The sequence below is a fragment of the Misgurnus anguillicaudatus genome, chromosome 24, assembly GCF_027580225.2.
Source record: "Misgurnus anguillicaudatus chromosome 24, ASM2758022v2, whole genome shotgun sequence".
Classification (NCBI taxonomy): domain Eukaryota; kingdom Metazoa; phylum Chordata; class Actinopteri; order Cypriniformes; family Cobitidae; genus Misgurnus; species Misgurnus anguillicaudatus.
This window is the reverse complement of record NC_073360.2, coordinates 8,319,205-8,339,790: the sequence shown is the minus strand read 5'-3', so window position 1 is coordinate 8,339,790 and position 20,586 is coordinate 8,319,205. Positions and strand designations below refer to the sequence as shown.

At 37.3% G+C, this 20,586-nt stretch overlaps 1 protein-coding gene across 3 annotated transcripts in view; it reads left to right on the top strand.

The window, feature by feature from the left end:
* The window catches only part of schip1 (schwannomin interacting protein 1), a 43,107-nt gene that overhangs the window by 12,981 nt on the left and 9,540 nt on the right, over positions 1-20,586 (top strand). For 2 of the 3 annotated variants that reach the window (XM_055195765.2, XM_055195766.2), the window contains exon 2: positions 19,196-19,314. In XM_055195765.2, the coding sequence (XP_055051740.2) occupies positions 19,196-19,314 (119 nt within the window). Of the gene's footprint in view, positions 1-7,462; positions 7,746-19,195; positions 19,315-20,586 lie in introns of those variants that run through there. The other variant, XM_055195767.2, reaches the window with a different exon arrangement.

The window sequence follows — 20,586 nt, the reverse complement described above, 5'->3', positions numbered from 1 at the left end:
ATGAGTGAGTCTCACAAAATCTGTCAAGATGTTTATCTCCTATTTCAAAATTAAAAGAAAGATCTTCATGTCTTCAGGTTATATTGCATATCACATAACACTGGATCAGATTACAGGTGTATGATAAATAATCAGCTGTAACACACATGCACACACTGTGCTTTTCAAAATGGTTCAGATACACAGACAGGGAGAAGAGAGCATGTTAGTCAAGGTTAGAGATAAAGTGTGTGTGCCTGTGATGATGATGATGTCATGCATGATGTCATCAAGGTGGAAACTCGTGGCCTGTGGCAACACATTCAGACCGACATGTATAACAGACTGAACGTACTGAAGCGTGTCTGTACAAGAGATTTGTGCTGTCATATCACCAAACCCTTCATGAGTTTCAGAGCTGAACATTTGTATGTCTCTCTCTCTCTCTCTCTCTCTCTCTCTCTCTCTCTCTCTCTCTCTCTCTCTCTCTCTCTCTCTCTCTCTCTCTCTCTCTGTGTGTGTGTGTGTGTGTGTGTTTGTGCGCCTGTGAGGATTATGATGTCATGCATGATGTCATCAAGGTGGCAGCGTGTTCGCAGTGGAAACTCATGGCACATTCAGACCAAATTTTATAACAGACTGAACATACTTAAGTGTGTGTTAGTGTGTGTGTGTATGTGTGTGTGTGTGTGTGTGTGTGTATGTGTGTGTGTGTGTGTGTGTGTATCTCTGTACCTTGAACCACGTTTTGGGGACATCAATGTACTGAGAAAACTGAGTAAAGTGTATTTATAACTGGCTGTGTAGAAGTCTTCTTTATGTGAGCGTTTGTACGGTTCTTTGGTGAATAGTGGGTATAAGAAAATTACAGGTCATACAGTGATAGATTTATTTGAGTAAGATGTGTTTATGTAGGGTGTGTGTCAGTAACGTGAAGCACATATTTAAGTGTTTAGGGGTGGTTTGGTCTCTTAAAATAACCTTGCACAGCACGAAAGCTCTCAAACACATTGGCCACGTCCACACTGCATCTACTCTATATAGCAGGGATCTTTAACCATGTTTCTGGAGAGCTGTACCCTTCTGCATATTTTATTTGTAAACACCTGCCTCTAATTGTTAACTAACCTTGTACAAGTTGATTATTTGGTTAAGATGTGTTTGATTGTGAATGGATTTGATGTTATTGGCTGTGTCTCAATCGGCTCCCTAACTCCTGAACTGGTGAATCAATATATAGTGTACACAGGTTCAGGCACTGGTAAGGACCCTGATTCACTTGACATTGAGACACTGTTCACTTATTTTCCTGTGACGTGGCTGCTTAAGTACGTTGTGATCATTCACAGCTGTTATTCATCCACAACCAGCAAAAACAAAATTTTTCTGACTTTTTAACATTTTTAAACACTTGTTAAAGGGACAGTAAGTAGGATTTCCCCCATCTAGCGGTGAGATTGTATTTTGCATTCAAACGAATAGTGCTCTCTAGCGCCTTGTTTTTCCAAATGCGTGTTGCAGCTACGATAGCCGTTATGTACTCACTGATCTCCTTGTCCATTTCAGCTGGTTCACGTGTTCAGAACGAAAACACGTTATGGTAGGCTAGTGCTTTTAGTCCCTCTCTGCTATTATAGTTTTTAAATATGGCGGAACAACATGGACCCGTTCAATGTAAGTAAAGAAATGAAATTCTAAGGTTACCAAGAAAAGTCCCATCATTACCAGAGGTCATTTGACAGCAATGAGACATATTTATGAATAGTCATTGATTTTGACTAATAAAATACTTAAGAAACTACACAACTACAAGTATATTATGAAAACACTTTCATTATTTTCTTACATATCCGTGCATAAATTTAAAATATTGAGTAGATTGTGGTCCCTTTCTGTCTAGCGATGTGTGTTTATTAAACTAAAACAAATGTCTGTCTTCTATTGCTATGTTTGTTCTATTGCATTTCATGAAGTTTATTGACTTGGCTCAATAGTCAGGACTAAAGTCTCACACATCGGGCAAAATGGCCTCGGACTAAAAGAAATCAGGTGAAACGGCCCCAGACTAAAAGGTTTCACCTTTTGTTCTGATGTCTTTTAGTCCGAGGCCGTTTCGCCTGATGCCTTTTAGTCCGAGGCCGTTTCGCATGATGTCTTCAAGTCCGAGGCAGTTTCGCCTGATGCCTTTTAGTCCGAGGCCATTTGCCTGATGTCTTCTAGTCCGAGGTCGTTTCGCCTGATGTCTTCTAGTCCGAGGCCGTTTCGCCTGATGTCTTCTAGTCCGAGGTCGTTTCGCCTGATGTCTTTCAGTCCGAGGCCATTTCGCCTGATGTCTTTTAGTCCGAGGCCGTTTCGCCTGATGCCTTTTAGTCCGAGGCCGTTTCGCCTAATGTCTTCAAGTCCGAGGCAGTTTCGCCTGATGCCTTTTAGTCCGAGGCCGTTTTGCCTGATGTCTTCTAGTCCGAGGTCGTTTCGCCTGATGTCTTCTAGTCCGAGGCCGTTTCGCCTGATGTCTTCTAGTCCGAGGTCGTTTTGCCTGATGTCTTTCAGTCCGAGGCCGTTTCGCCTGATGTCTTTTAGTCCGAGGCCGTTTCGCCTGATGTCTTTTAGTCCGAGGCCGTTTCGCCTGATGTCTTTTAGTCCGAGGCCGTTTCGCCTGATGTCTTCTAGTCCGAGGCCGTTTCGCCTGATGTCTTCTAGTTCGAGGCCGTTTCGCCTGATGTCTTTTAGTCCGAGGCTGTTCGCCTGATGTCTTCTAGTCCGAGGCCGTTTCGCCTGATGTCTTCTTGTCCGAGGCCGTTTCGCCTGATGTCTTCTAGTCCGAGGTTGTTTTGCCTGATGTCTTTCAGTCCGAGGTCGTTTCGCCTGATGTCTTCTAGTCCGAGGCCGTTTCGCCTGATGTCTTCTAGTCCGAGGTCGTTTCGCCTGATGTCTTTCAGTCCGAGGCCGTTTCCCTTGATGTCTTTTAGTCCGAGGCCGTTTCGCCTGATGCCTTTTAGTCTGAGGCCGTTTCGCCTGATGTCTTCAAGTCCGAGGCAGTTTCGCCTGATGCCTTTTAGTCCGAGGCCGTTTCGCCTGATGTCTTCTAGTCCGAGGCCGTTTCGCCTGATGTCTTCTAGTCCGAGGTCGTTTTGCCTGATGTCTTTCAGTCCGAGGCCGTTTCACCTGATGTCTTTTAGTCCGAGGCCGTTTCGCCTGATGTCTTTTAGTCCGAGGCCGTTTCGCCTGATGTCTTTTAGTCTGAGGCCGTTTCGCCTGATGTCTTCTAGTCCGAGGCCGTTTCGCCTGATGTCTTCTAGTCCGAGGCCGTTCCGTCTGATGTCTTTTAGTCCGAGGCCGTTTCGCCTGATGTCTTTTAGTCCGAGGCCGTTTTACCTGATGTCTTTTAGTCCAAAGCCATTTTACCTGATGTCTTTTAGTCCGAGGCCAGTTTGCCTGATGTGTAAGACTTTAGTCCTGACCATGTTTTGCTAAGAACTGATGTCTTTCAGTCTGAGACGCGATACAATTTTACCTGAAACCTGCTACTACTGACGCTGAGGTCTGAGGATGTCCTAAAATGTCATTAAGAGCAATGGCAAAAAAGCACATTGTTAGATTTGTTTATTAAAATTAGATGTGAATAATTGTTCATTTTTGCATTCTTTTCTTTGTGATATAGATTTATTCTAAATGCCCACAAACAAAGAGAGCGAGAGAGAGATCGTGGTTAAATTGTAAATGACTTTTTTTGCTCAGAAAAAGTGAAACTGAAACCTTATAATGTACAGAAAAAAAACACATTCAAAGCGGCATTACACTTTTCTCATTTTTCATGTTGGAAATCTTTGACCTGTCTTCACCAACACATTCTGACATAATTGGACTGATCATAATCTGTTGTCATGAGGATGATGATGAGGACAAAGATCCTGCAAACTTCACAGAAACACATCTGATGAATTGGTGCTTTAAATGAGATGAACAAATAATAGTTACTAGTGTTGGCTTCGAGTTTAATAAATAAAATATTGTTGTTGAAATATAAAAAAAGGCACAGGTTTTACCCATCTCCCCTACAAACACAATACATAAATCACATTCTTTATCTCATCAATAACATCATAACCCAGAGGGAATAAAAGACCCTTATATTTAATGTCACGTGTAATTATGTAATTGTTGGTGTTTTATTATGACCTTACTGAATGAGTTTAGTGACAGAATCAATCTTTTTTTGTTTTAATTGATAGGACTTGGTCTTGTATGAATGAAACATCTGCCAAGTGCTGAGACTTTCTCTTTAAATTATCTTTCATTCAACATGTCTAATATATGTGTATTGTCTCTTGTAGTGTGTGTGTTTAATCTGAGTGCACTAGCATCATGTGTAAAAATATACCATTATATTTCTGTAGTGTTGGTCTGAACAGGTCGTTTATAGTAAAGCTTAACCTTTTAGCTTGTGTTTGACAGAAAACAGTAGCTCATTATTATATTCTGCTCTTCTGTTTCCTCTCCTACTGTGAACTCACTTAAAAATTCATGATCGACCTGCGGCTCACGGTTAGACAGAACTGCACAGCTCGACATTAGTTAAAAAAAACTTGTCAAAATCAACTCTGCTTAGTGACTGATGATGATGTATGTAGCTTAACACATGGTTTAAATATACACTGCCATTCAGTACTGCAAATAATGTGAACAAATCAAAGACAGTATTATGACATCCGATGTTTAATAGGACATGGGGATTAGAATGGTGACAGAATGACATCACTGCTGTGATCAGAAATGATGATGTCATCCTCCACAGTAATGATCTCTGATATCACACATCAGCTCCTACTAAACATGTACTGCTTTCAACCCAAATCCAGATTAAACATTTAACAGCACATAATCCAGAGAGAGAGAGAGAGAGAGGATGCTATAATCCTGCTCAGTTTCTGTCTCATGAAAAGAAGATTTAATTTCCTGAGAGCAAGCTACAGTATGCATGATGATGTGCACAACTTTAACAATAGAAGTGAGTTTCACTCAAGGGTTAAATCGCTTTCGTGGTCTTTAACTAATGATTAATGCTGTGTGAAGGAAAAACAGTTTCATTGGCTTGTTTTGATGTCCGGTCATTGACTTGTGTTTACAATGAGATTTATACAGTATATAACTACTGTATAAATGTAGTCAGGATTGATGATAAAATGCAAGTTATTAAGAGATGGACTTCATATGAGTGTAAATGAGGAGAGAGTTAATCTGTTTAATGTGACTGTACTGAGCACCAGATGGCACGATTAACCTGCCTCCCATTAATCCTCTGCATTTCTGACAAAGACATTGTCCTAACACTCCATACAGTACATGTACATAAGGACATTCAATAACTATATTTTCATCTGATTGGTCGAATGTAGCACTGGACTGCTTCAAGTCTCCACCTGTCTGTGTGTCAACTGTTAATCCTGCTTTTCCTTGTCTTTGAGCAGTTTTCTTTAGTGCATGGTGTAATATTAAGAAAATATGCTCATGTTGGAGCCGATGGTGTAGTGGGCAGCGCTCCGACGTGGTGCCTTCACACTTTCGGCGACTCATGTTTGGTTCCCGGCTCGTGGTCATTTGCCGATCCAGTACCCCTCTTTCTTTCCTGTCCTCTCCTAAACTCAGTGTTAAATAGAGGCAAAAATTAAATAAAATCTCTCGCACAAGTACATTAGAAACTTGTCTGAACTGTTTATAGTAGTGGTGAGAAATATATATGTATCTCTGTCAAGGGTCTTTTCCCTCCTAGGAGTTTTTGTACTCGACTAGCCAGGAGTGTTTTTCTCCTAGGGGTTTTTTTCATCCCCTGGAGAGTCCGCCACCTTTGGCTTAACTTACTACTTTACTGTATACATTACATTATTACTACACTCGCTTTTCTTTGCTTTTCCTACATCTATTAATGTAAAGCTGCTTTGAAACAATTAACAAATGTGAAAAGCGCTATATAAATAAAATTGAATTGAATTGAATTGGTGCTGTTTTTAAAATATTGATACATCGCCATGAATTCCTTATAATGTGCACATCAACACAGTACCTTCCCTGTCAATTCTGATGCACTTTTGAAGGTAGTGTGACAGATCGTACTTGATCTGTGATCAATACGGAAGAAATGCACAGGATCAGAGGAATACTTTTGAGAGTAAAAGTTAAGGGGTATACTTGACTTTCCTGAAGCACTCAAACAATCGGCAATCATGCCGCATTCAGAGTCACTTAAATCACTTTTCTTTCACATTCTGGATTAAACTGCTGCTCTTGACCTCTAAGCATGCCTAACCCAAAAAAGAAAGTATTATTCACTTGAGCAGACTGATTCGAAAGTGAACCACTTCAAATTAATTTAAAGTTGCTGAGCTTTAACCGACAATAAAACCACAGCAGATCACATCATTATAAAAGTGTGTTGATGCTAACAGTGGGTCTCATTCAAGTATGCGTACACACAAATTTGTTTGTAAAATGCGTGTACGGATGTTTTAACTTACAAATCATGAATTAAGAAAAACGTTCATAATAAAATTCATTTTAAATGTATGCAAAAACGTAAGAAACAGCTTAGACCACATTTATGCATTAATCACATATGCAATTGCAGTGTTTTTAAAGTGTAACTTTTTTTCTGTGTAACTGGAACCTGTTGTACACAAACGTGGACAATTGCACTGCTTCGTGTTCATAGGTTATTATATTTATTGGTTCTTCCTAACCCCAAATAGCTGAAAGTAATCTGAAATGCAAGCCAAACCAAAGCTTGGGTCTTAGGAGGTTAAAATTAATTAATTAATTAATTATTATTACTAATTATTTGTCTTTAAAACCCAACTTTAGTTTAGTTCCGATGAAGGGATACATTAGCCTTACTGATAGGACTGTGGGGGTACTTAGAGCTAAAAAGGTTGAGAACCACTAGATTAGATTATAAAAATGGTAGATTATAAGAAATGGTTTGCTATAAAGAATCTGTGAAGCACCTTTATTTATTTTTAAGAATGTAAACTCAAAGAGTTGCATCAGCTACTTTTAGTCAAAGCTTTTTTTAACATATTTGTGTAAGTAAGTGGCACCTGTTGTGTAGGAGACCAGGCTGAGTATTAGAAACATTATGTGTGTGTTTATCCACATGTTGTTTGTCTTGGCCTGTTGGAATGTGTTACTGTTGAATAGATGTGTGAGAAGTTCACAGAGAAACAGCGGAGCATTTAAATTCCAATGCGCTTTCTCGTCTCATCTCGTCTCAGCTCAGGAATTCCTCAGCTGAAGGAATCTGCTTAATAAAGCCTCTTTTCTTTACAGGCCATCTCCTCCCAATGTTTTCTTCACTCTTTTTCCTTTTATCCCTCTCTCTCGATCGACCCACCCCCGCTCCTCTCTGAAAGGTCACCCCTCCCTCAGTCCTGCAGTTTGCTCCGCCCCCTCTCACCCCTCTCCTGCCCCTGTGCTGTGATCTGATTGGTCAGCAGTGAGAGAGAGAGAGGGCTCAGTTCTTCTCGTGCTGCTCCGTGTCTTCCCGGGACCCCACCCTCCGTTCCCGTCTGATGCCATCTTTCCATTAGTGTGTACAGGGAGACGTCTCACGAGGGTGGATATAGCTCAGGTTCGGCTGTGAATCTGTCGGTTGGATTGGTTTGGATTGATTAGGGTTGGGTTAATCCTGTGGTTCTGCTGACGGTTCTCCTGCCGCAGTCTCTGCCTTTAGGATGCAGTGAGAGATGGTGCACCAGGACAAATATTCCCATCAGGTACGATCAGGCTGTTTTGTGGATGTTGAATTGCTAGCTGAGTGAAAACCTTTCAGAAAGAGAAATAATAATAACTAACAAGATTTTGTTCATATCTAGTAAGGGTGTGTTTCCTAACTGGCATTGAGACTACACGATGAGTAAATGTAGACTTTGACTCATTTACTCAGCTGTGTTTGTTTCTAGTGAGACATTTTTAAACAAAACTCATGAGATAAAACACTGAAACTTCATTTCAGTGCTTCTGGTTGAATGCAGGTGCAGCTGTGTGTGTGTGTGTGTGTGTGTGTGTGTGTGTGTGTGTGTGTGTGTGTGTGTGTGTGTGTGTGTGTGTGTGTGTGTGTGTGTGTGTGAGAGAGAGAGAGAGAGAGAGAGAGACCTCATGTGAAATGTCTCACTGTCTCAATAACACATCAAACGCACATGCACACACCTCATCATATCTAGATGTTGTGTTTATATTGTAAAAATATATTCGATATTAAATGGTGCTGATAGATAAGAACCCACAGTGGAGTGACAATATTGTCTTTTTTATTTTATTTATTTTTTGTGACAATATTGTCAGTATAGCACGACATTAAGTGCCTTGATGTTTTTTAAGGAAACATTTGGAAAACTCACATTTCAAGTGAAATATAACACTGTAAATGAAAGGTGTCGTCCTCCTCTATAGTAAACTGAGGCTAACAGTTGCTCTCTATGGAGTTTGTTGATACGGACAGGTGTTACATCACAGCTGGTAATATATCATGTATTTTAGCACAGCTAAAGCACTAAACTGACCAATCAGCATCCACGACCACAGTTATGCATGTTTTACTACGTTTAGTGAGCTTACCTATTATGCAAAATCCACTTTTACAAGGTGTTTGGGCATAAATGTGTATTGGCAATGTGTGAACACAACAACCCTACAATGAAAAACATCCACCCAGTCTTTCACAACTTTTTTAATCCCCATTAACACAAATAGATCTTATTACATGCTGTTTTGATTCTCTTGTTAATGTGACATCATACTGATAAAGCACCGCGTACAGCCACTGACTGACTGGTTAATTTTATCCAAAATTTTTCTAAATGTGTTTGTTAGCACCAACTCATATAAAGATACTATTGTCTCAAGAGATCTATTTTTAACCCAAAACAGTAGCTCATTTGCATTTAAAGGTACACACATGAAAACAGCGCTTTTTTTGCTCCCACCGTAAATAGAGGCATTATGGACACGCTAAAATAAATGATCTGTGGGGTATTTTGTGCTGAAACTTTACAGACACATTCTAGGCACATCTGAGACTTATATTACATCTTGTGCAAATGGGCATAGTATGTGTCCTTTAACTCTGTATTATAACAGAATTGTGTCTACGCCCTGAAAAAGCATTTCTTTATAGAGCATGCGTGTGTGTGTGTGAGAGGATTTATTCAGAAAGGGAGAGAAATCTTTAAAGATCTTCAAAATATGTTTGAGCGAGAGAAAAAAACGTGTAAGAATTTGAGTGATTGTAGTTGAAAACGTGAAAACATTGTGTTTATATAACAGGATGTAATGAGATGTAATACGCACAACTGGCGCAACGTCATAGAATCTCTCTGAACAGGTTCACGCCCACTTTTGGGGGAAAAAATAGACCTTCCATTGACTTCCATTCAAAATAGCGGAACAAAGCAACACTCGTACACAGCCGGCAGCCGTAAATAACTTATGAAATCGCTCAGATTAAACATGTTGAGTAATTATCTGTCCAATTATCTGTCCACCCTGCCTGCCATAGAGCGCGAAAGATACATTAACACATTTAATAAGGGTCAATATAAAAACATGTCCCTTTCATTCTCCCAGCGTCAAATTTGTGTAACAACGCTCCCTATTGGCCGGAGGTGTCTTACCCGGACATTCACTCGTACCTCATCGAGTCAACAGGGAAGCAAGTGAATGATTTTACTACGTATTTGAAAGTTACTTCATATTTATATATGAAGAGTTTCGTTGCAAAACGAGATAACCACCGTTTTTTTCATTGTTCAGAAATCTTGTTTTTTGGTTGTGCATTCCAATTAATTTCAATTCAACTGCAGTTGGTTTGTTTTGATTTAAACCTTCATAACTTAAAAAATACAGCTAAGTAGCACCGTAAAACAAAATAATAACATGATAACATAATAATAAACATGTTTTGACAAAAATGTAAAAAAAATGGATTTATCTCGTTTTGCAACGAAACTCTTCATATTATGTCTTTATATTTAGAGTACTGAGTGTACTTTTCCGTTCAGCCATACAACTAGCCTTAGTGATTTTCCAGCAATCACTGGATAGCGTTGTTACACAAATTTGACGCTGGGAGAATGAAAGGGACCTGTTTTTATATTGACCAAATTAAATGTGTTAAGGTATCTTTCGCTCTATGGCAGGCAGGGTGGACAGATAATTACTCAACATGTTTAATCTGAGTGATTTCATAAGTTATTTACGGCTGCCGGCTGTGTACGAACGTTGCTTTGTTCCGCTATTTTGAATGGAAGTCAATGGAAGGTCTGGTTTGTTTCCCCCAAAAAGGGGCGGTGACGAAGTTTACAGTCAAGTTCCCGGATGTGCCGGTAGTCTGTATGTCATGGGTTCATACTGTTTCTAAATTATATAATGTTATCACAGTGATTCTTTAGACAGCACATCAAACCTACCAGCAGAATTTATCAGATTATATTATATATTATTACGTGAATTTCAAACAAATAGTAAGAGGGTTGAAGTAATGCAGTGGTTAATATTTCTGTTAAATGCAGGAAAGACTGGTAGACAGCCAGCGTTGTTCTTACATGAAACTGTGGCCAAGCTCTGACAGGAAACTGAAAATGAAGGTGGACGGAAGGAAACTGACAGACAGGAAAAGCTGAGAGAGAAATAGAGAGATAGATAGAAATTTATCACTTTAACACATTAAACATTTAATGGAAATAAAGAGCAGATATATGACACAATAACAGGATGTCAGCTGAAGACAATGCAGGTATGTGTGTGTGTCTGTGTGTTTTGGGGCCAATCCTCCAGGGGCCCCTCTATTAGGCTGGTATCCAGGCAACGGCCCGCTTGGAGATGACTGGTGCCGGTCTGTCTCTGTCTCTGCCTGAACACACACACAAACATTATTTACACCCCACTGCAAAACACAGAAACACACACACATTGTTATTTTTTAGTTTATTATGCCCTATTTGTTGATTAATATAAATGTAATCAGTGAATACATGAAGAGTAACTAAATACCAAAAAATCATATTAAGTAAATATTTGTATTTATTATCTGTGTTTCTGTGTGTGTTTTATAAGTCAGGGTGATGTGTAAGATGTGATGTCATCTCTAGCTGTGTTGTCCTGTCTTTACTGCTGCTAGTGTAGACAGAACAATTATAATAAATATAATAAACGTATATATAACAAAACCTCTCTGTTTACATGAACAGCTCACAAAAATAACAAATTGGAGGCAATATGAATGCATTAACATATCCAAAAATCACTAGCACAGTGTAATATATTTGGTTCGTTGTGCTTCCGTTATCCCAAATGTTTAAAAAAATTGAATACAGAGAATTTATTGTTCATAGGGTCACTTGTAAATGCCATTATGTCCAGGTTATCCTCGGTTTCTGCTTTCACTGCCATAGAAACCTTAGGTTTGTTTGAATTCATGTGTCACTGCACAGATCGATGTGCGCGTGACATTCAAGTATCACAAGTATGATTTGAAAGAAGTGTTGTTGCATCACTCGATATCACTGCATTGTCAAACAACATTTCAGCATCAGTACTAGAAATTTGCAATCCTTCATTTTTCTTCCAAACAACTTATTTTGCAGTTCCTATTAAATAATTTAAGTGAAGTGAAAGAGACATCTAGTATAACAGACACATTTGTCACATTTTCCTTTCATATTGAACATCTACATTTCACCTTCTGAGAATTACTCATTAAATGCTTGAAACTGTCTATCAAGAAGATTAAAAAAATGCTTTTTAAGATGGTTACAACCACTACTACTAGATCCAGGTGTGTCACATGTTTGTCACTGTGTGAATATATTCTCTACACCGGATCTACTGTTCACTTCTCTAATGGAGGTTTATATACTAAAGGGTCTTCCACGTGTGCCTCACAAGAAAATCTGGATTCAATAATTCTGACCATCTTGACATTTTTTGTCTTCCCAGTTAATCCTAATGTACAATTTTAACTTGTAGCGTTTTTTATACATCGTATTTTCCGGAGTATAAACCGCGTGTTTTTTTTCATAACTTGGCTGGTGCTGCGTCTTATAAATGTCAAAATTAATTCATATTGACTTACAAGGCGCACATGACTATGAGGCAAGAGGCACATCGTTACCATCTACAGCCGCAAGAGTCCGCTATATGCTGCTTCTGTATTTATGTAGTTAAATGGATTCCGTGATGTGGAATGACAAGCCTGCGAACTTCATGCTAGTTGGCTTGATCGGTTAATTTAGACTATTCAACCTTCCAGGTAAGTTCTGTATGCCATGGTTTATCGTTTAAATAACTGATGATACTACTTTAACGTACAGACATCTAGTCAACCTGCTGTTCTGTCTGCTATTGTTTAGTTGAATAACTTGATTTCCAGATTAAATGTCTGTTCTTCGGCTTGGATTTTGTGTAATAATTTTCAAAATAAATGCGACAAATAGTTCACTGTGACTTATATATGTTATTTCGTCTTAATGATCATTTTTGAATGATGTGACTTATACTCCGGAGCGACTTAAAGGCCAGAAAATAGTGTGTGTGTGTGTGTGTGTGTGTATATATATATATATATATATATATATATATATATATATATATATTTGAAGTTTTGGTTCAACCTCCCACCACGGTCAAAAACCTGGGTATAATCTTTGATTCCTCTCTTTCCTTCCTTCCTCACATCTCCTCGCTCACTAAATCTGCCTTCTACCACCTTCGCAATATGCTGAGACCCTCTCAATCCTTTCCCATTATACTTCCTGTAACTGTGGTAATGCATCAGAAATTTCTTCCACCAGATTTAACAGTCTGGGGTAAATGGGGTTTCAGTACATTTAATCACTGTAAGACAAAAAATCTACAAAGCAAAAAACGTATTTTCTCTCTCTCTATATATATATTTTATAAAAATATTTTATAATCCATACACAATGAAGAAACTGGTCTCCAATTCTTTAAAAGAAGTACATTTGACATCAGAGTTGTATCGGTTGTCGTGGTTCCAGTAACACTGCTTATTCATGGATTTGATGATGACATATACTCACCGGACACTTTATTAGGAACACCTTGGGTTGGACCCCTTTTGCCTTCAGAACTGGCTTAAAGGATTATTCGACTTTCTTGGAGTAATAAAAAAGTAACTAATTTAGAAAACCCCCATGTCATTCTTTGTCTTTCTTTGTTCAGTCAAGAAGAAATTACGTTTTTTGAGGAAAACATTCCAAGATTCCAAGAAAGGTCACACATGACATTTTCAAAACTACTTACCCAGTGTTTACAAGTGTGGAGATCGATGACCGTTCTGACGTTCTTGTATGTGGAATGATGCTAATTAATGTTTTTGTGTCAGTTTATTGTTGAAAATTGTCTGCAAAAGGTTTCACATTTGTACTGCGAGACGTTTCGGTGTGATTACACAAGACGAGAAGTCGTGGTTTAAATGTGCATATTTAATTTGTTTTTTGCCAAAAATGCCAATAGTTTTGCTAGATAAGACCCTTATGCTTTGGATGGGATTGTTTAGAGTCCTTTGAAGCTGCATTGAAACTGCAATTTTAAACTGCATTAAAATTGTAAACTGTTGGGGTCCAATAAAGTTTATTAAATTGAGAACAATTTTGGAATGTTTTCCTCAAAAAACGTAATTTCTTTTCGACTGAACAAAGAAATACATCAATATTTTGGATGACATAGGGGTGAGTAAATTATCATGATTTTTTCCAGAAAGTGGAGTAATCCTTTAAGTCTTCGTGGCATAGATTCAACAAGGTGTTGGAAACATTCCTCAGATATTTTGGTCCATATTGACATGATAGCATCACGCAGTTGCTGCAGACCCATGATGCAAATCTCCCATTCCACCACATCCCAAAGATGCTCAATTGGATTTCAATCTGGTGACTTTGGAGGCCATTGAAATACAGTGAAATCCTTGTCATGTTCAAGAAACCACTTTGAGGTGATTTAAGGGTTTGTGACACACAAGTGCATTATTTTCCTGGAAGTAGCCTTCACACTGTGGTCATAAAGTGATGGACATAGTCAGAACCAATACTCAGGTAGGCTGTGGCATTTACACAATGCTCAATTGGTACTAAGTGTACAAAAAAATCCCCCACACCATTACACCAGCAGCCTGAATCATACAAGGCAGGATAGATCCATGTTTTCATGTTGTTTATGGCAAATTTATTGTCCAATTTTGTTGAGCCTGTGCGAATTGTAGCCTCAGTTTCTGTTTTTAGCTGACAGGTGTTGCATGCGGGGTGGTCTTCTGCTGCTGTATCCCATCTGCTTCAAGGTTCGACATGTTGTGTGTTCAGAGATGATATTCTACATAGCTTGATTGTAATGCATGGTTATTTGAGTCACTGTTGCTTTTTTATCATCTCAAACCAGTCTGCTTTTTTCCTCTGACATGAACATAGCATTTTCCTCTGCCAATGATTTGATATTTTCTCTTTTTTTGGACCATTCTCTGTAAACCCTAGAGATGGTTGTGCATGAAAATCCCAATAGATCACCAGTTTTTGAAATACTCAGACCAGCCCACTAACAACCATGTTACATTCAAAGTCACTTGAATCCTAGTCTCAGGATCAGACGTTACACAGGATTTCCGGGAGTCTCATTCTCTAATGGACCTGGAACAACACAAAAAAGTATGCAAGGTTCAAGGTTTTGCTTGACACAATTAGTGGAATCTAAAAAATTTTTTTTATAGTTTTTGTAGTTGATGATACATTTCCTCACCCCTAAACATGACGCGCCACAAAGCAAAACATGATTGGTTGCTTTACGTGTCAGTCATATGACCTCTTGGGCGGTCCTTTGCCATTCAAAGTTCCCATGGTTCCGAGACCTTCAGTATGTCATGCTGCCATGTTATTGGCTGATTAGCAATGTGTATTAACCACCAATTTTACAGCTAATAATAATACCTAATAATATGTCCGTGGGTGTACATTTGTCTATTGTGCCATATCAGGTCAAATGCTTTTTTTAAATCAACATAATACATTTACATTGTCTTTTTAGACATAATTTTTGTGGTGAACCTGTTGCTTGACTAGCGTCTGCAGTAAATATGGATGCTGTGGTGGTTTGGTAGAAATCCAATCTGGCTTTTACTCAAGACATTGTGTTTGAAAAGGAAGGCCTGAATCTGAGCATTCAGGATACAACAGAACGTCTTCCCCACATTACTGTTCACACAAATGCCTCTGTAGTTGAAGTTTTTCTATGGTAGGTGTATTATAGCCATACTCCAAGTTTCAGGAAAGTTTATAGAAGCAGATTAAAAAGTTTAAATAAGGCTGTGTTTCAGTATTACTCTTTTAATATTGTCTAAACAGCATGTGTAATAGTTATTTTAATTCTTCTGGTCTTATTAGATATTCTTGATGTGCTTGTTTGTGGACGGTTGGTTTTAACTCTAGAAAACGTTTCCCTGCCAATGACGCTTCCCTGGCGGCAAACTATATTTCCGCTATTATCCACTTGGTGGCACTCTTACCCGACTTATATAAAACTGAAGCATCAACAAATCTAACAACATAGAAAACTGTGTATGTTTTGATCATAGATATGTATAATAAAGGCTAGATATCTCGCCTGCGCTTCTGGCCAATTGAGTGGAACATCCACATTTGACGGCCATCTTACCACAGGGCGTTCGCTCACTCATAGCATTGTGTTTTAATGATGCATGTACTTTTAAATTACCATAACTTGCTTAATTTTCTACCGATTTTCAAACGGTTTGATTTGTTCTAAACGTCAAAGATGTACCTATGACACTGCATACTTATACAAAAAAATTTTTCATGAAACATGTTAAAGCATCCAGAATTATAACCACGTTAATAACGTTTGTAAGAAACCAAACCATTTGAAAATCGGTAGAAAATGTAGCAAGTTATGGTCATTTAAAAGTACATGCATCATTAAAACACAATGCTATGAGTGAGCGAGCGCCCTGTGGTAAGATGGCCACCAGGTGATGACGTTAGAGATACATATCTTGCCTTTATTATACATATCTGTGGTTTCGATTATCGTTCTGAATCTGATCTCTAACAAAAGACCTTTACAAAAATGCAATTATTTCAGCTTTTTGCTAAAAAATTTGTAATTAATATTACAGTAATACAAAAATCATTATACAAAACAGCACGACCACAATACAACATCAAACAAATCAAACAATATACAATCAGACAAAATTTATATACACTTGCAATGTCCAATAATAACAATACTCCTAATGATAAACGCGTTCTTCTTTATACCCTTTAAAAATATTTTGTTTGTATATTTATATTTAAATAGATTAATATTTGGACAACATTTCATCTCCAAATTATTCCACTGTCGCACCCCATTAACTGTAAGGCTAAAACTTTAAGGTTGTACTATGTTTTTGCACCCCAAAATTCATTTCATCACGTAATGCATAACCACCAGTGCGTTCTTGGAACCTTCTTTGTATTTGGCTTGGTAACAATTTGTGTCTTGCTTTATATAGCATCTGTACTGATTGAAACTCAACAATGTCATAAAACTTCATGATCTTAGATTTTAAAAATAATGAGTTTGTATGGTCCAAGAACCCAACTTTGTGAATTAATTGGATAACTCTTTTTTGCAACATTACTATTGGTTTTAATGTACTTTTATAAGTACTACCCCATACCACAGAGCAGTAATGCAAAATCAGAGAACAATATAAAGTATGCAAAGCTTTGGTGTTTAAAATATGCTTTACTTTTGCAATCACTGAAATGCTTCTTGATATTTTAGTACTTAAATATTTAATATGAGAGTTCCAAGTAATTCTATCATCCATAATAACTCCAAGGAATTTAATTTTATGCACCCGCTCTATAACAACGTCCTCTATCTGAATTACTTCCTGAGCATTAGAATTACCAGGTCCGAATATCATCATTTTGCTTTTTCCCAGATTTAATGATAATTTATTTTCTTTGAACCACTTATTAACACGTTTGAGTTCCAAAGTAACTATTTGACACAGTTGATTTAAATAGTTTCCAGACGCAAAAATATTTGTATCATCTGCAAACAAAACAAATCTAAGTATTTGGGATGTTTTACAAATATAATTTATATACATGTTAAACAGTTTTGGGCCCAGTATTGAACCTTGAGGCAAACCACACACGATTTCTTGATAACTATAACAAGAGTTATAACAAGAGAACAAATGAAGATAGGATGAAACTGTTTTTTTCTGTTTTGTTTGTTATTTGTTTGCTTGTTTAAAAGCAGATGGTCTATTATATAATTTGATATATTTGTATGTTTATTTAATTTTAGAAGAAAATTTTCAAGGTAAGCATTTTGTGAAACTTTTGTGAAAATCACAAAAAAATGCTTGCGGGCAACTTTTTTTTAAAAAGGCTGGCGAGGAATGAGTTCATTTTGGATTCAGCATATTTTTGTAGGTTTTTCAAATAGACTTTCCATGAATCAATGTTTTGTATGTGTGTGTCATGGCTTTGACGTTTCCATTTTTTGGCCAGAATTGATACTCTGTGTAAGTCATAAAGGTTTGAGTTAGATGATGGGCAGAGTCATGCAAGCAATAGACACACAATAACTACACTAAATATTTACTATAATGTGATCTGTGTGTGCATGTGTGTGTGTAATAAATGTGATGTTCACAGAATGCATCAAGCAGTTTTGCTTCAGACATTATTCATATGTTGATGAGGTTAGGATGTCTTTGATTTGACTGGAAACTGCTTTGCAGATATCAGCAGAGATATTCACAGATGTTCATGTGATTGTGTGTTAAAATACAAAGCACACTTGACTTCAGATGTAAATGAGATGTTAAGGTGTTTTATGACCTCAGGTTGTGTTAACAGCTGTGAGTTACTGCTGGTTAAACAGTAAAGTGTTAAAGTTTTTTAACTGGTTAAGTGTCACTTTGTTTGTATGGGGGGTGATTATTGACATGTGTTATTGACAATTCCATAGAAACAATGTATTTTATATTTATACTTATACTGTACCCCATTCCCTGACCCCAACCATCACAAAAAACTATGAAAAACTACCATTTAGTATGTTTTAAGGAATTCAGTTTACGGGATGTCGGGGACTCTTCCTTATAGGATTATAAACAGGTCATTATACACTACTCATGCACACAGACACAAACACACTTGAAATCATACAGCCAATTATTTTGTGTTTATCTGTGTTTATGCGCTTCATTTTGTACTGTGTGATTTTTAAAGATTGCATCTCAATTATTTAAAATAAAATCCACAGAGAAAATGTACTGTAACAAAAGCAAAATCATTTGCAATCATTGAATAATGTAGTTTATTTGATGCTGTATAAAGTGATCATCAATGAATGAGACACATTGTTATTGAGGACAACAATACATTTGATGTATTATTCAGGATTGTAAATTTCAGTCAATTTAAGATTAGTCCTGAATGTGATTTATTGTTTTAATGAACTAAAATATAGAAATAATCTGCCATAATGAATACATCTCTAAATGAAGAGTTTCGTTGCAAAACGAGATAACCACCGTTTTTTTAATTGTTCAGAAATCTCATTTTTTGGTTGTGCAATCCAATTAATTTCAATTCAACTGCAGTTGGTTTGTTTTGATTTAAACCTTCATAACTTAAAAAATACAGCTAAGTAACACCATGAAAAAAAATAATAACATGATAACATAATAATAAACATGTTTTGACAAAAATGTTTAAAAAATTGATTTATCTCGTTTTGCAACGAAACTCTTCTAATATAGTATTTATTAATGTTAAATGACTGCTGCATTATACATCTACGTGTGTAATGATGTGATATGTTTGTGACAGAAGGTGTTGTGTATGCCGACTTGTAATTGTAGATTTGTGTTGTTTTATCTTGCCTTTTAAGGCAAATGTTAAACGCTTCATCGTTTCTAAATCCCTTTGAAATGAAACATCTGCTTACTAAAGTAAAAGTATGTACATGTTCAATGAGTGTCAATTTGAAAAAACAAAAAAGCTTCAGCATCATGTAAAATTAATCTGAATCCCAGATTTAATGTTCGTGTCTGCTGTTCAGTTTTCTGCTGCCATCTGCTGGTGACTCTCTCCTGATATTAAAGTCATGTGATCTCTGTCTGTCACAGGCCCAGAAGAATGAGCGTGAATCTATCCGACAGAAGTTGGCACTGGGAAGTTTCTTTGATGATGGGCCGGGCATCTATACAAGCTGCAGTAAAAGCGGCAAACCCAGTTTGTCATCACGGTTAGTACCTCTCTCTGTGTGTGTGTGACAAAACCTCAAATAACAGCAAACAATGTCCAACATGTTTCAACATGTCCAGCTCATTATTCAAACCAAAGTTTGCTTAAATTGACATAATCTAAATTTTCTGAAAATTTTAGTTAGGATACAGCTGCAGCCTATTTTACTCCCAATGATATTTAAAGGGGACATATCATGAAAATCTGACTTGTTTCATGTTTAAGTGTAAGTGAAAATGTGAAAAAAGATCAACCCAGTTACTTCGTTTTGGTAAACCATTCTCTGCAAAGATGTGAAAAAATATGCAGTTGAAATGTGGCTCCCCTTGTGATGTCAGAAGAGGATGATACTTTATCTGCACTATCCAAACACGGCACCTTCATTTAGTGCAGAGAAAGAAAAAAATAATTGACAGCACAATTGAGTTTCAATTTCAACAATCCACCATTATGGCGATCAGTGTTTGCCTTTCATCAGCTCATTTGCATTTTAAAGAACACACCCAAAAACTGCACATTTTTGCCCCCACCTACAAAGTGGCAATTTTAACATGTTATAATAAATTATCTGGTACTTTGAAATAAAACTTCAACACTCTGGGGACACCAAATATTTATTTGACATCTTAAAAAAGTCTTGCGAAATGTCCCATTTAATGATATCATAAACAAAGTCAAAAGCAAGTCACAGTCACAATAAAAAGAATGAGTTTTTTGCATGACAGTGAAAGTAAATAAATACTTGCTGGACATAAGAGTCTAAGTTTTAGGATTTCAGATTGACATCATTCACCGACAGCCACTGAGAGTGAGACTGAGATGAATTTCCATGGTCGCAGATAGAGACACAGAAACCACATCACGTTTTTTAACTCTCTATGAACATGAAGGTTTTCCCCTACACTCCTCACATCCCGACACATCAACTCTTCCCAAAACAGAAGCACTTCTCTCTCTCTCTCTGTGTGTGTGTCTTAAAGTGTTGTGTTGAGTCATAAGCTCTCACTTTTTTCTTCACATGATTAAGATGACATCACATTTGATCTTTTATGTCTCATGTTAACACAATAACATCATGTTGTTCTCTTACTGTAAATGATAAACATCACTCTTGTGGACATGCTTTGCTTTGTTTTGTTTTGTTGCTGTACTGCTGTGCAGATTGATATAAAAGCCTCATGACAGTGGATAATAAATAGATTAAAATAGCAGGAAAGCTTACTGTTAGTGTGAGATGTGTGGTCTCATGGCTTACTATTGTTATGATCACTTT